This window comes from Girardinichthys multiradiatus, chromosome Y (assembly GCF_021462225.1).
Source record: "Girardinichthys multiradiatus isolate DD_20200921_A chromosome Y, DD_fGirMul_XY1, whole genome shotgun sequence".
Taxonomy (NCBI): Eukaryota; Metazoa; Chordata; class Actinopteri; order Cyprinodontiformes; family Goodeidae; genus Girardinichthys; species Girardinichthys multiradiatus.
This window is the reverse complement of record NC_061818.1, coordinates 37,026,385-37,038,875: the sequence shown is the minus strand read 5'-3', so window position 1 is coordinate 37,038,875 and position 12,491 is coordinate 37,026,385. Positions and strand designations below refer to the sequence as shown.

The 12,491-nt window shown below is 38.6% G+C and overlaps 2 protein-coding genes across 2 annotated transcripts; both read right to left on the bottom strand.

The window, feature by feature from the left end:
- Nucleotides 1–415: 415 nt before the first annotated feature.
- On the bottom strand, nucleotides 416–1,559 carry LOC124864472 (protein NATD1-like). The gene is made up of 3 exons (XM_047359260.1): nucleotides 1,354–1,559; nucleotides 886–1,004; nucleotides 416–810 (listed from the first exon to the last, which is right to left on the bottom strand). The coding sequence occupies exons 1-3, from the start codon at nucleotides 1,505–1,507 to the stop codon at nucleotides 694–696; spliced, it is 390 nt and encodes a 129-aa protein (XP_047215216.1). The 5' UTR covers nucleotides 1,508–1,559; the 3' UTR covers nucleotides 416–693.
- A 2,607-nt stretch (nucleotides 1,560–4,166) lies between these two features.
- LOC124864609 (dehydrogenase/reductase SDR family member 7C-B-like) lies at nucleotides 4,167–8,619 on the bottom strand. The gene is made up of 6 exons (XM_047359457.1): nucleotides 8,442–8,619; nucleotides 8,251–8,363; nucleotides 5,554–5,764; nucleotides 5,381–5,473; nucleotides 4,826–4,984; nucleotides 4,167–4,720 (listed from the first exon to the last, which is right to left on the bottom strand). Exons 1-6 carry the CDS (start codon nucleotides 8,602–8,604, stop codon nucleotides 4,515–4,517), a joined length of 945 nt encoding a protein of 314 aa, XP_047215413.1. The 5' UTR covers nucleotides 8,605–8,619; the 3' UTR covers nucleotides 4,167–4,514.
- Between the last annotated feature and the right edge of the window lie 3,872 nt (nucleotides 8,620–12,491).

The following is a 12,491-nucleotide window of genomic DNA, read 5'->3' as shown; positions in this document are numbered from 1 at the left end:
ACCTCTGAGGCCTTCACAGAACTGCTGCAATAAACACATGTGGACTCTTTACTAATTAGGTGACATCTGCATACAATTAGTTGGACTTTTATTAAAGGAGCTAAATTTACTTTCATGTAACACTAAAGTTTTTAGTTGTAAACAATGCTGACAATTACAATTATTTTCTGCATCATGTTGGTTTATCACCTAAAATCTGAATAGAAGCCATTAGGTTTGTGGTTTTAATGTCACATGTGGAAAGGTGTCACCGTTATACAGGTGGCACCATCATTTTCCCTTGGATGAGAAGTGAAAACAGCTGCACTCTGCTGGAGGTAACCATTTCTAGCACAATAATACAGTGATTTTGAGCATATCTGCTCTGCAGTTACAGTCTGCTAATTAGAGCAACACTGATAAATACAAATTAAAATAGGCTTTTAATTTATGCTTTAATAAACAGAATGAGAAAAAAATCTCCGAACAAGAATAAATTGTACAGACGTGAATAAATTAGGAAAAAATTCAAACATATTAATGCCGACTCTAAATCTTATTTCAAATAGTTTAGATTTTCTAAATATGCTTCAAAATTTCATTCATGATATACAAACAAAACCACTGATTTGATTCAAATCTCACTTTAAGTTGTGCAGATTATGAAGTGACTGAAGATACCAGTCTGGCCTGCAGTGGAATACCAAGCAGCAGTCAGGAGATAATCAGGTGTTTATACTGCTGCTGAGGCAGCTCATCAATGTATTTCTTTATATACCAGCAGGAGATGTGTGCCTTTAGGTTCTCCTCAACCAGGAAATCCATGGCTGCCTGCAAAAAATGAAAAACCTTTAGATGTCACATTTAAAATACCTACCTGATAAAACCCAAATTAAGACGTCTTACCTGTGACAGCACTGCAGCAATACCTTGGCCTCGAATGGTCTCAGGAACGAAGGTGGACATCAGGTCCACCTCCTTCTGCCCAGTGAACCTGTAGTACAGCACGGCACATTCATTGGGCCCTGGGAGAACAGAACCAGAGGGCTTCACTACTGCTAATGATCTTCAAATGTGCAGCACTACATTACATAAAACAGCTGCAGAGGTGTAATGTAGATTTAATTACAGAATAACTCAGATGGATCTAAGGAGTAAAACTGTTTAATAAAAATAAGTTTTTGATGCTCCTTTCTAAATTAGGTCCCAAATACGGATCTACTACCACTTAGATCAAATTTAACAACTGAAATTAAAATGGGATTGTTTTCATTGGGTTGTATTGTATCTGTTTCCAGAGGCCAGGAGTGGAGCCTGGACTATCCTGCTAAATCTACCGAGGCTGCAGAGCCTCCGCCCCGGCTGAGAATTTACCTGCGCCGCTGCCTGGAGAGACGGTGAAGCGTCGGTTCTGTCGGTCATGTTTAACCGTAAACCGTTCGCTGTAGCCTGATTCGCTGGAGAAGACATTGCATGAAATGACCCGGTGGCTAAAGGTAAACAGTCTATAAGCTATTTTTAAGGCCATTTACAAATACCACACATGCGCAATGTGGTCGAGGTGAGCAGTCGTCTGCAACCCATCCGCCAGAGGGCGCAATTAACAAACAAATCATAGTAATGTACTACATTTGACCTCCAAAATATTAATTTAAATTAAACAGAAACTTTAAAGAAACCATCAAGTATATGTTAATATGTATGACTTTAAAAATAAAAAATATATAATATATATATTCGTTTTAATTCAATTCAAAAATACTGTATTAATCCCAAAGGGAAATTAAATGTTGTTGTAGCTCATATTATGAAGGTTTCCTCAAAGAGCCGTTGTAGATGCTGATGGCTGTGGGCAGGAAAGATCTCCTGTAGTGCTCCGTCTTACAGCAGATCTGAAGAAGCCTCTGACTGAAGACACTCTGTTGTTGTAGGACAGTCTCATGAAGAGGATGCTCGGGGTTCTCCATAATGTTCTTCATTTTAGGAAGAATCCGTCTTTCCACAATGATCTCCAGAGGTTCCAGAGGAGTCCCCAGAACGGAGCCAGCCTTCTTTATCAGCTTGTTGAGCTTTAGATGGCTTCACAGTTGCATCTCCACTCTAGTCTGTTGTCCAGGTGAACACCAAGGTATTTATACTCCTCCACCACCTCCACTTCTTCTCCCATGGTAGAAATAGTTTTTGACTTATTCCTGTTTCTCTTAAAATCTACAATCATCTCCTTTGTTTTATTTACATTCAAGATGAGATGATTGTTTGCACAACATGCCACAAAGTGGTCCACCAGCTCCCTGTACTCATCTTCTTGTCCATCTCTGATCCACCCCACGACTGCAGAACCATCAGAGTATTTCTGCAGATGACAGGAGTCTGTCTGGTCCTGGAGGTCTGAGGTGTACAGAGTGAAGAAGAATGGTGAGAGTACAGTCCTCCCTACTCAGGTGCGCCAACAGGAGTCTCTCCAGGACCTTCATGATGTGGGATGTCAGGGCAACAGGTCTGTAGTCACTGAGGACTGATGGGTGAGGTTTCTTTGGTACCGGAACAAAACAGGAGGTCTTCCATTACACTGGAGCCTTCTTTTGGGCCAGGCTAAGATTGAAGAGGTGTTGCAGAATCCCACAGAGCTGATCTGCACAGGCCACCAGGGCTGACACCATCTGGACCTGCAGCCTTGTTCCGGTCCAGAAGGCAAACATGTAGAAGCAGAAGGGTCCATGGCTGAGGTGGAAGATAAATCATTTGAGGTGTGACAGGGAAGCTGTGGGTCAAAGGAGGGTGGGATGTCTGATTGGTTGTGGGCAGGAGAGGAGGATGCTGAACTTATTTCTAACTGAACCTGTTGAAGAAACTGTTTAGTTCATTGGTTCTGTCCAGACATCTATCGGTCCGATCGTCCTTCTGCTTGAAGCCTGTTATCTTCTTCATCCTTGACCACACACCTCTGATATTGTTTCGGTGGAGCTTGCTCTCCAGCTTCTTCTTGTACTTCTCCTTGCTGTGTATGTCATGCCATTGGTGTCCTCTCCATGTGTCCCAGTCTGTAGCCTCAAAGCAACCTCTCAGGTCTTCTTCAGCTTCCTGTAACCATCTTCTCACAGTTCTCTTTATTACAGGTTGCCTCTGAACAAGGGGCTTATATTTCGAGCAGAGAAAAACAAGATTGTGATCTGATTTGCCAGGAAGAGTCTTGCTGTAAAGATGAATGAAAACATAAAACAAATTCTACATTTTGTTTTCTCGGGTAGAGCAGCTGACAAACTGTTGATACGTTGAACGAGTAGCGAAGAGTGAAGCATGGTTAAAATCACCAGATATTGCCACAAACAGATTGTGTCTGTAGCTTAGCAGCAACTTTGCTGATGGCATCACATGCAGTGTCGGCAACAGGTGATGGTGGAACGTAAACTGTTGCCAAAACAACATTGGTTCACTCTCTGGGTAACTAATATGGATATGTTAATATATTTGATTTAAAAATAAAGTATAAAAGAAAATGTTTATTAACATGTTTAACCTTGAAATGAAAACAAACAAAAAATGCTCTAATATGGCTGTATAAATTTTCACATTAAATGAAAAGAAACAATCCAATATGTATTTATATTTACCTTAAAAATACAAATAAGATAAATTAAATGTCATTAATAAGAAACAGTGTAATATTTTTATATTTATGACATAAAATTAAATTCAAAAGAAAGAAACAATCTTTTACATGTTAATATGTTTGAATTAAAACAACATTTCAATGTTTAATATTTTCTTTTTGATTTTAAACTAAAGAAACTTTAAACAAAGTCAAATAAAAACATTTTAATATGTCAAAATATGCATTTATGTTTAAAACAAATTAATATTCGTGTATAGGTTTTAACTATGAAATAAAGTAGAAAATAAAAATATAAAGCTCTTTATTACATTTAATAATGTATTTTTTTTAAATACATTTGGATTTATTTATGCTCTGTCTTGTCAGGGATCATTGTCATTACCTTTATTTCTCTTTCGCTGAAATGTAAGTTTAGTTCAAATATTTGCAGTTTATGTGAATTATGTTTGTGTCCAGTCAAGGAAAAATACTGAAAATAAAAATAAAAAATAAACAATAATGGGAAACAGTTCAACTTTTTTAACCAGAATGATGCTCAATTGTGTCCTTTTGAAAGAAATTCCAATTTAATGTGAAGAGTTTTACTTTTTTTATTTGAGACACAATGAACAGTACACGGCAGTATTGATAAACTAAACTTTTGGATAATGTCTTAATGTCACTAACAAACTAAAGATTAAATCAAAAGCAAGAAAAACACCCTAAATGAAACAAATAATCAAACAAACAACAGAAGAAAAGAGCAATTATGATGACAGATTGTCATTTTGCATCTTTGGGGCTCCTAATAGTTGACAAACCTTAACAGGTTATAACAAGTTGTTTCATAGAGTTTTACTTTAGCCTAAATGGTTGCATGTCATTTTCAATCATAAAATGTTGTGCAACAACTGTCATGATATCATAGAAGGATGCAGGATCTTTACATGCTGTCAGAAGCAGCAGAGTTTTTCACTCCTGCAGCCATCACAGCGAAGAACATGTTGGGGAAGAAGGATCGGGCATAAATGGCCATCTTGGGAAGAGAGGGAGCAATCAGTACTTCTTTCCTTCTGTTGTTCAGGGTTCTTACAATCTCAGCGGTGGCTTCATGTGGAGAAACACCACGTGGCTTCCTGGTGTAAAACACTGCAGAGAGAAGATACACAGATCATCGATTCACATTTTAAACCTCTAAACTAGCCCAGTATTGTTTGGATTTAAACCTCAGCCTGGTTTCCTGGTTCTACTTACGGGACCAAAGCAGGGAGTTCGAGGTTGCAGCCTGTGTTGTTTTGGACGCAGAGCAGCTGATGAAGGTGTGGTTGATGGTGCTGACAGAGATGCCGAACTCTTCCACCTCTGCTCTCAGGCAGTCAAAGAAAGCCTGAATGGCATGTTTGGAAGCTGCGTCTGGGAAACAACATTTCAACCTCCTTGTGAAACACGATCACTGACAAAAACAGTTAAGTCCCCAGAAGCAGTGGTCCAGTTTGGACATGGTGTGATTCACACCCAGGTCTGCAACAGGTACAGCTTCTCTCAAAAGATTACACACCTTTATGAAGAGTTGCCAATTATGTGTTCTTACATAACTGCAGATATCATCTTGGAACCAGTGAGAAAGTTTTTAATCGGCTGATGTCTCCACCTCACACCCAATGGCTAATCTGGCTTTTTGACTGCCATATATCCATAAATAATACACACCAGCTGAAGAAAAACTCACCATGATCCCGGCTTTATAATGATTTCTGAATCTGGCCTCTGAGTAAACAATTTATTTAACCTTTTTGCCTCCAAACTCACATGCAGTGCGGAAAGGCACAGCGATTTTCCCTTGAATGCTGTTAACCAGGAGCAGATGACCACTTCTCCTAGAGATCATGGAGGGGATCACACCTGAAACAGAGGTGTCACCATCGGTGCTGTAACATCATCATCATCAAAAAGCTCAAGTTTAACATGTTCCAATCAGCTACCTTTGGCCAAAGTGATGGGCCCAAAGTAGTTGTTGTCCATCAGAAGCTTGTCCATCTCCAGAGACAGACTCTGTGCAGGAGCTTTGACCTTCATGCTACTGTTGAAGATGAGATAGTCCAAGCAACCATAACAATCCAGGATCTCCGCGATGGCTTCTGTCATGCTGTTCATGTCTCCGAAGTCCAGCAGCACAATCTTCGGAGGGAATGTCTGAGGAAAGGCAGTAAGGATGAGGACACAACTTGATGTTGTGTTTCAGTTTAGCCCTTTCCCAAATGTTTGGGTTGAAAAACTATCTTTACATACATTTTACTCTAGTTGCATTTGTTAAAAGTAAAATCTTGCAGTTTATCGTATGAAATCTGACGTGTCACTGAGTGCTTTCACTCCACTGCAGCATGATCAGACTACATCAAGTGGATAAGGTTCATACACCAGTCAGTCTCACAGTCTGTCTCTTCATCTCTAAATCAGCCAGAAGGATACATTCTTGACCTTCTCAGGGTGTGAGGTTTGTCAGATAAAAACAAACACAAGAAAGTTTTTGTATATTTCTAGGGTTTAGATAATTAGATAATTAACACTTCAATTAAAATGGAAGAATTGATAAGAATGAATCCTTGATTCCATCTTAAATCAGATTTATAACTAATTTCCAACGACCAATGATCAATGATCAATTAAGCAGTAGAAACACACAAACATCCAACAATGCTGTTAAAAGAGAACATTTCAGGATGATTTCATGAACATTCAAAGAATTGTTATCTAAACTGATTAAAATCAAACATTTATAGAGAGTTTTTAAATCTCTCAGGAGGCGAGACAAACAAGTTGCAGGCCAGTAGTATGAGGATGACATCTTGGCAGAATTTAGATAAACCCTTAGGTGGCCGGCCTCGGTAACCTTGAGTACCAATGATACGTACCAGAAAACCCCCCAGAAATCAAAATGGCACTTTAAATGACCCTAAAGATGAAAACTATCACAGTAATGATACTAATAATCATGAAGATTTCAAAATCACTATGGGAGCAGTTTCTCATCATTGCAGAAAACATGACATTCATTCAAATTTGAGTCAGAATCATTTATTAAAGCTACAAAATAATCATTAAGTGACTCATCTGTCTAGGTTTCTTCATCAGAAAAATAACAAGATCTGTGTTCACAGACACACACATAGACAATGACTGGAAGCTTCTTCAGCCCTGCCACTGAATGATAAAAATGAATGGAGATGATCAAAAAATCTGCAATTATGTCATGTCATTTTCTTTTACCAAAGAAAACTCACCCATCAGTCCTCAATGACTATAGACCTGTTGTCCTGACATCCCATATCATGAAGGTCCTAGGTCTCTCTAGGACCTTCATGATATGGGATGTCAGGACAACAGGTCTATAGTTGGCCCACCTGAGTAAGCAAACAATGGACCATCAGGACCCCCTTCAGTTTGCTTATCGCTGTGGAGTTGGAGTTGAAGATGCCATCATACACCTGCTTCAACAAACCCACTGTCATCTGGACAAAGCCAGTAGCACTGTGAGGATCATGTTCTTTGATTTCTCCAGAACATTTAATACAATCCAACCTGATTTGCTTTGTCAGAAACTCCAGAAGACTCAGGTGGAGGCCTCAACAATCTCCTGGATCAAAGACTACCTGACAAACAGACCACAGTTTGTGAGACTGAAGGGTTATGAGTCTAACCAGGTAGTCAGCAGCACAGGAGCACCACAGGGGACTGTACTCTCACCATTCCTTTTCACTCTGTACACCTCAGACTTCCAGGACAAGACAGACTCCTGTCATCTGCAGAAATACTCAGATGATTCTGCAGTTGTGGGTTGGATCAGAGATGGACAAGAAGCTGAGTACAGGAAGGTGGTGGACCGCTTTGTGGCATGGTGTGGAAACAATGATCTCATCTTGAACGTTGACTAAAACAAAGGAGATGATTGTAGATTTTAAGAGAAACAGGAATAAGTCAAAAACTATTTCTATCATGGGAGAAGAAGTGGAGGTGGTGGAGGAGTATAAATACATCGGTGTTCACCTGGACAACAGACTAGAGTGGAGATGCAACTGTGAAGCCATCTACAAGAAGGGACAGAGCAGACTGTACTTCTTGAGGAAGCTTAGGTCCTTTGGTGTTTGCAGCAAGATGCTGCATATCTTCTATAAGTCTGTTGTGGAGAGTCTGATCTCTTCTACCATCATCTGCTGGGGAAGCAGCATCAGAGCCAGGGACTTAAAAACGCTCAACAAGCCGATAAAAAAGGCTGGCTCTGTTCTGGGGACTCCTCTGGAGATCATTGTGCAAAGAAGGATTCTTCATAAAATGAAGAACATTATGGAGAACCCTGAGCATCCTCTTCATGAGACTGTCCTACAACAACAGTGTCTTCAGTCAGAGGCTTCTTCAGATCTGCTGTAAGACGGAGCGCTACAGGAGATTCTTCCTGCCCACAGCCATTAGCATCTACAACGGCTCTTTGAGGAAACCTTCATAATATGAGCTATAACAATATTTAATTTTCCTTTGGGATTAATAAAGTATTTTTGAATTGAATTGAATGTACACTCCTGGACATGGAGAACAGCAAAGAAAGATCTAATCTGTGGCTTTCGCCTGCACCACACCATTTATTTATATTGTCCCTTTTCTTACTTTAGGCTGATTATACTTACAAGTGTAGGATCAGAAGCATTCGCCAGTTCGTCTTCAAGTTCTTCAAGCTTCTCCCAGCTTTTCCCACAGAGGATCAGCCTGGCTCCTCCATTGTGAAAAACACCTGCACACTCTTCCCACAAGAAAAACACACAAAACAAGGAAATTTAACTAGCGTTCAAAGACACTAATGTTTTTATGTTTGTGTTACCTTTTCCAAGCCCTGATAAAGCATCAGTTATAACCACCACCTTATTGCGTACTGATGTTTTAGACAGCAGACCGATAATTGCACCATAGAGGTAAAAAAATCCAGCTGTTAGCACCACCACACAGGGAACCACAAGGATAGTGGTGGTCCATGTAGGGTCCATCTCTGGAAGGATGTCCTGGAAAATTATTGGATTTAATTTTAGGCATACAGCATTCATGTTGACAGGAAATCAGTGAAGATGCTCATTCAAAAGATGAGAGAAAAGTTCACAATGTTTTTAGAAAACATGCTTATTGGTACAAACACATTTCCTTCTGGAACACCTAGCAGCTAGTTAGCTAGGTGTTGGTGCTAAGCTAAGATTTTTATTTTAGCTTAGTATACAATTACTGAGATTGAGGAAAAAATCTAAATATCAAATTAAGACCAAGACACTTCTAAATAACAATGAACAATTTAAATTTGTTAAATTTACAGAAGCTTTTGAGCTCTTGAGGATAGATTTAAATAATTTTAGGATCTATTAAAAACCACATTGTCTTATTTCTTCCTGGTATGTAAAACCCTGTCACTGAAAGGGGATGAACGTTTTTATTTTTACAATGATTGCTTATGATAAAACGTAATTGTAACCTAACAAGGGAATTGTGTTAAAGTATGTTTAAGGATGCGACCAAAGTTTAAAAGAAAGATGATTCTGATTTTGAGTAGAAATATGGGATGAGATGGATGTTAAATACTAATTAGTTTCAACTGAATAGATTTTCATTCCAGACATCTCACCATCTCTGATACATTGGGATTCATCTTAGCCTCTACAATCATTGTTCTATGTAACTATGAGATCTTATGGTTCTGAAACAAAGACAGAGAAGACATTTTTAAACACGATCTTGCAACAACAAAAAAACATCGGCTATATAAACAATACTTAATGGCATATTATTCATATCTGTATGAGTGTATAACATCTATGTAAATCATTAGTACCAATATCTATTTTTTTTGTCTTATTTTGTCACATTGTTAATGTAAACCTTCAATGCTATAGTGACATATTGTGCCTTGCCAAAGCATTCATACTCTTCTTTTCTAAGACTTCGTGGTATTTTATTGGGATTTCATGAAATAAACCAATATGAAAAGCACAGAATTATTAAGTGGAAGGAAAATGAAACATGGCCTTCAGTCCATCTGTGTGTAATTTAACCTAATTTTAAATCCGACTGTTCTGCCAAGGCCTCAGACATTTTTAGAAAACATTACACATCACAAATTTCTCAGGGAGATATTACAGACGTTTTAGGTTATAAAACAACATCTCAAACTTTGAATGTCTCATGGAGGATTGGTCAATAATTAATCTGAAGTTGGAAACAGCATGGCACAAATGCAAATTTATCAACATATGGCAGTGTCCACCTGAACTGACTGTCTGGACAAGGATAGCACTAATAAGAGAAGGAGACAACTTTGGAGGAGCTGCATAAACCCACAGTTCAGGTGGGAGAATCTGCTGACCAGAAAATTTTTAGTCCTGCACTCTACAAATCTGGGTTTTATGGAAGAGTGGCAAGAAAAAAATGCATTGTTGAAAAAAACTTAGAAGAGGTCCTGTTTGAAGTTACCTATGAGCCATTTAGGGGACACAGCAAACACTTGGAAAAAAGTACTCTGATCAAATGAGACCAACATTAAACCTTTTGGCCTAAATGCAAAACTCAATCTGTGGCAGAAATCTAACTCTGCACATCATCCCGAACACACCACCCTGTAGCAAAATAGAGCGGTGGCAGCATCATGCTGTGGTGATGCTTTTCTTCAGCAGGGACACAAAAGCGGGTTAGAGTTGGTGTGAAAATGGATGGAGCAAATTCAGGACAATCCTGGAAGAAAACCTATTAGAGGCTCAGGAGAGGTTCACCTTTCAGCAGGATAATGACCCGAAACATACAAGAGCCACAATAGAATGGTTTACATCAAAGCATATTCACCCTTGTGTTAGAATGGCCCAGTCAAAGACCAGACCATCATCCAATTGAGAATATGGTCTTCTGCAAGATTAGAAAAAATATATTCAGATTCTTGCCAATCATACAATCTGAGCTTGAAATATTTGGAAAGAAAAATGGGCACATTTTAGCTCCTAGTTGTGCAAAGCTAATAGAGACGTACCTCATAAGACCTGCAGCTGTAACTGCAGTGAAATTAGGTTCTTCAGACTCAGGGGAACTAAATACAAATGCACAGCATGCTTCTCACATTTTTATTTTGTCAAATTTTGAACACCCTTGTATCATTTTCCTTCCACTTCTCAATAATGTACTACTTTGTGTTACTTTATCACATAACATGCCACTAAAATGTAATAAAACAAACATTAAAAAAGCTCAAGAGGTACAAATACTTTTGCATCATATTGAAACAATGAGTCAAATAACTTAAAAAAGATGAGATGAATGCTCAGAGACAAAGAACAGCAACAAAACATTCAAATACAACCACTGCAAGACTCAGAACTATTTATGGAGAAATGACTGACAGTGACGCTGCTGCAAACCAGATTCCCAGAGTCCATTCACCGTTTTCGTCACAGAGCCAGTTTGGTCTCATCTAACATTATAAAACCAATATGTAACATGAGGCATCCAACTGGAAACTTGAAAATATCCTTTTGATTTGACGTTATGTTGCCAAGCACCAGTCGTTTGTTCAAGTAAAGGCTTCTATATATAAACTAGCACTAAAATAGATACTGAACTATTCAGTGTCACAGAATACTTAACCCATTATTCAACAACATGATTAGGAGCAAAGAAAGCACGCTGTCTTCTATTCTGCTTTGTATTTCTGGAATAAAACAAAACATCTTGCTGTTATATTTAAACATTGATTAAAATGCTGCCACATTAAAGAGATTAAATTAGTAATAAGAGACTGAGCCATCTGACTGTATTAAATGAATTAGCAGGCTCCCACTCACTGTTTCTCAGCCCTCTGCAGGTGGTTAGGTTTAATTCCCCTCCTGAGGAGCTGAGGCTGCACGCTTCAGCAGAGCTCCTCCAACATGACAACTGGCCAGCCTTCCTTAGCAATACTTTGGGATTTGAGGTCTTTTAATAGCTGCCCAGCTGACTCGGTTGTCTTCCTTGTGCGTTGTCAACATGGTATGAATGGAGTGACAAGCTGGGAGGACACAGTCATTCCACTGGCTGCAGAGGAGCTTTATTTAAGTAAACATAATCTTTTGTTTGGAAGGACACACCATTTCTCTGCATGAGTCAGAATATATTCTGCTTCTTCATCTGATAACCCCGAAATTTGCAAAACTGATGGTCAGATTAAAATATTTCACAGTTACTTTCAGTTTCATGTTAAGCAGCAAGCCATCTTCTTATTACCTCCAAATCACATCAACTTCAGTTTTTCATTTTTTAATTATTTTCTTAAGGGCTAGCAGGGTAATATGGACACTGCTGTTGAGACACAAGTTGGATATAAAATACACTACTGTCCGGTTGTAGATGTGAGTCAATGTTGGAGGAAAACCAGTGGGATTTCCAATTCAGTTTATTTTGCTGACTTGAAACTTTGGTTTACATTTTTTTACCCTGAACTTTAAAACTCAAAATACCTAATACTGACATGGTACACGAATATTAATTCCATCAGAATCCATCTACTTGGACACCATCAGAATTTCAAAGATATGTTTCACTTCAGTTATTTGTTTTCAACTTGGACCTCCGAAATTCCAACTTTACAATACAGAGATAATTTACCGTCAGACTTTGAAAGTGGGGATTTGGACTTCATTTAATTCAATACAATTCAATTCAATTCAATTCAGTTTTATTTATATAGCGCCAATTCACAACACATGTTGTCTCAAGGCTCTTCACAACAGTCAGGTACATACATTCCAATTAATCCTAACAATTGAACAGTGCAGACCAGCACTTCACATTTATTTTCCCATTGGGCACCTTAGTTTAGATAATCCAACAAGCGAAAACAAGTGAAACATTTCATTTCCTTAAACCCTCT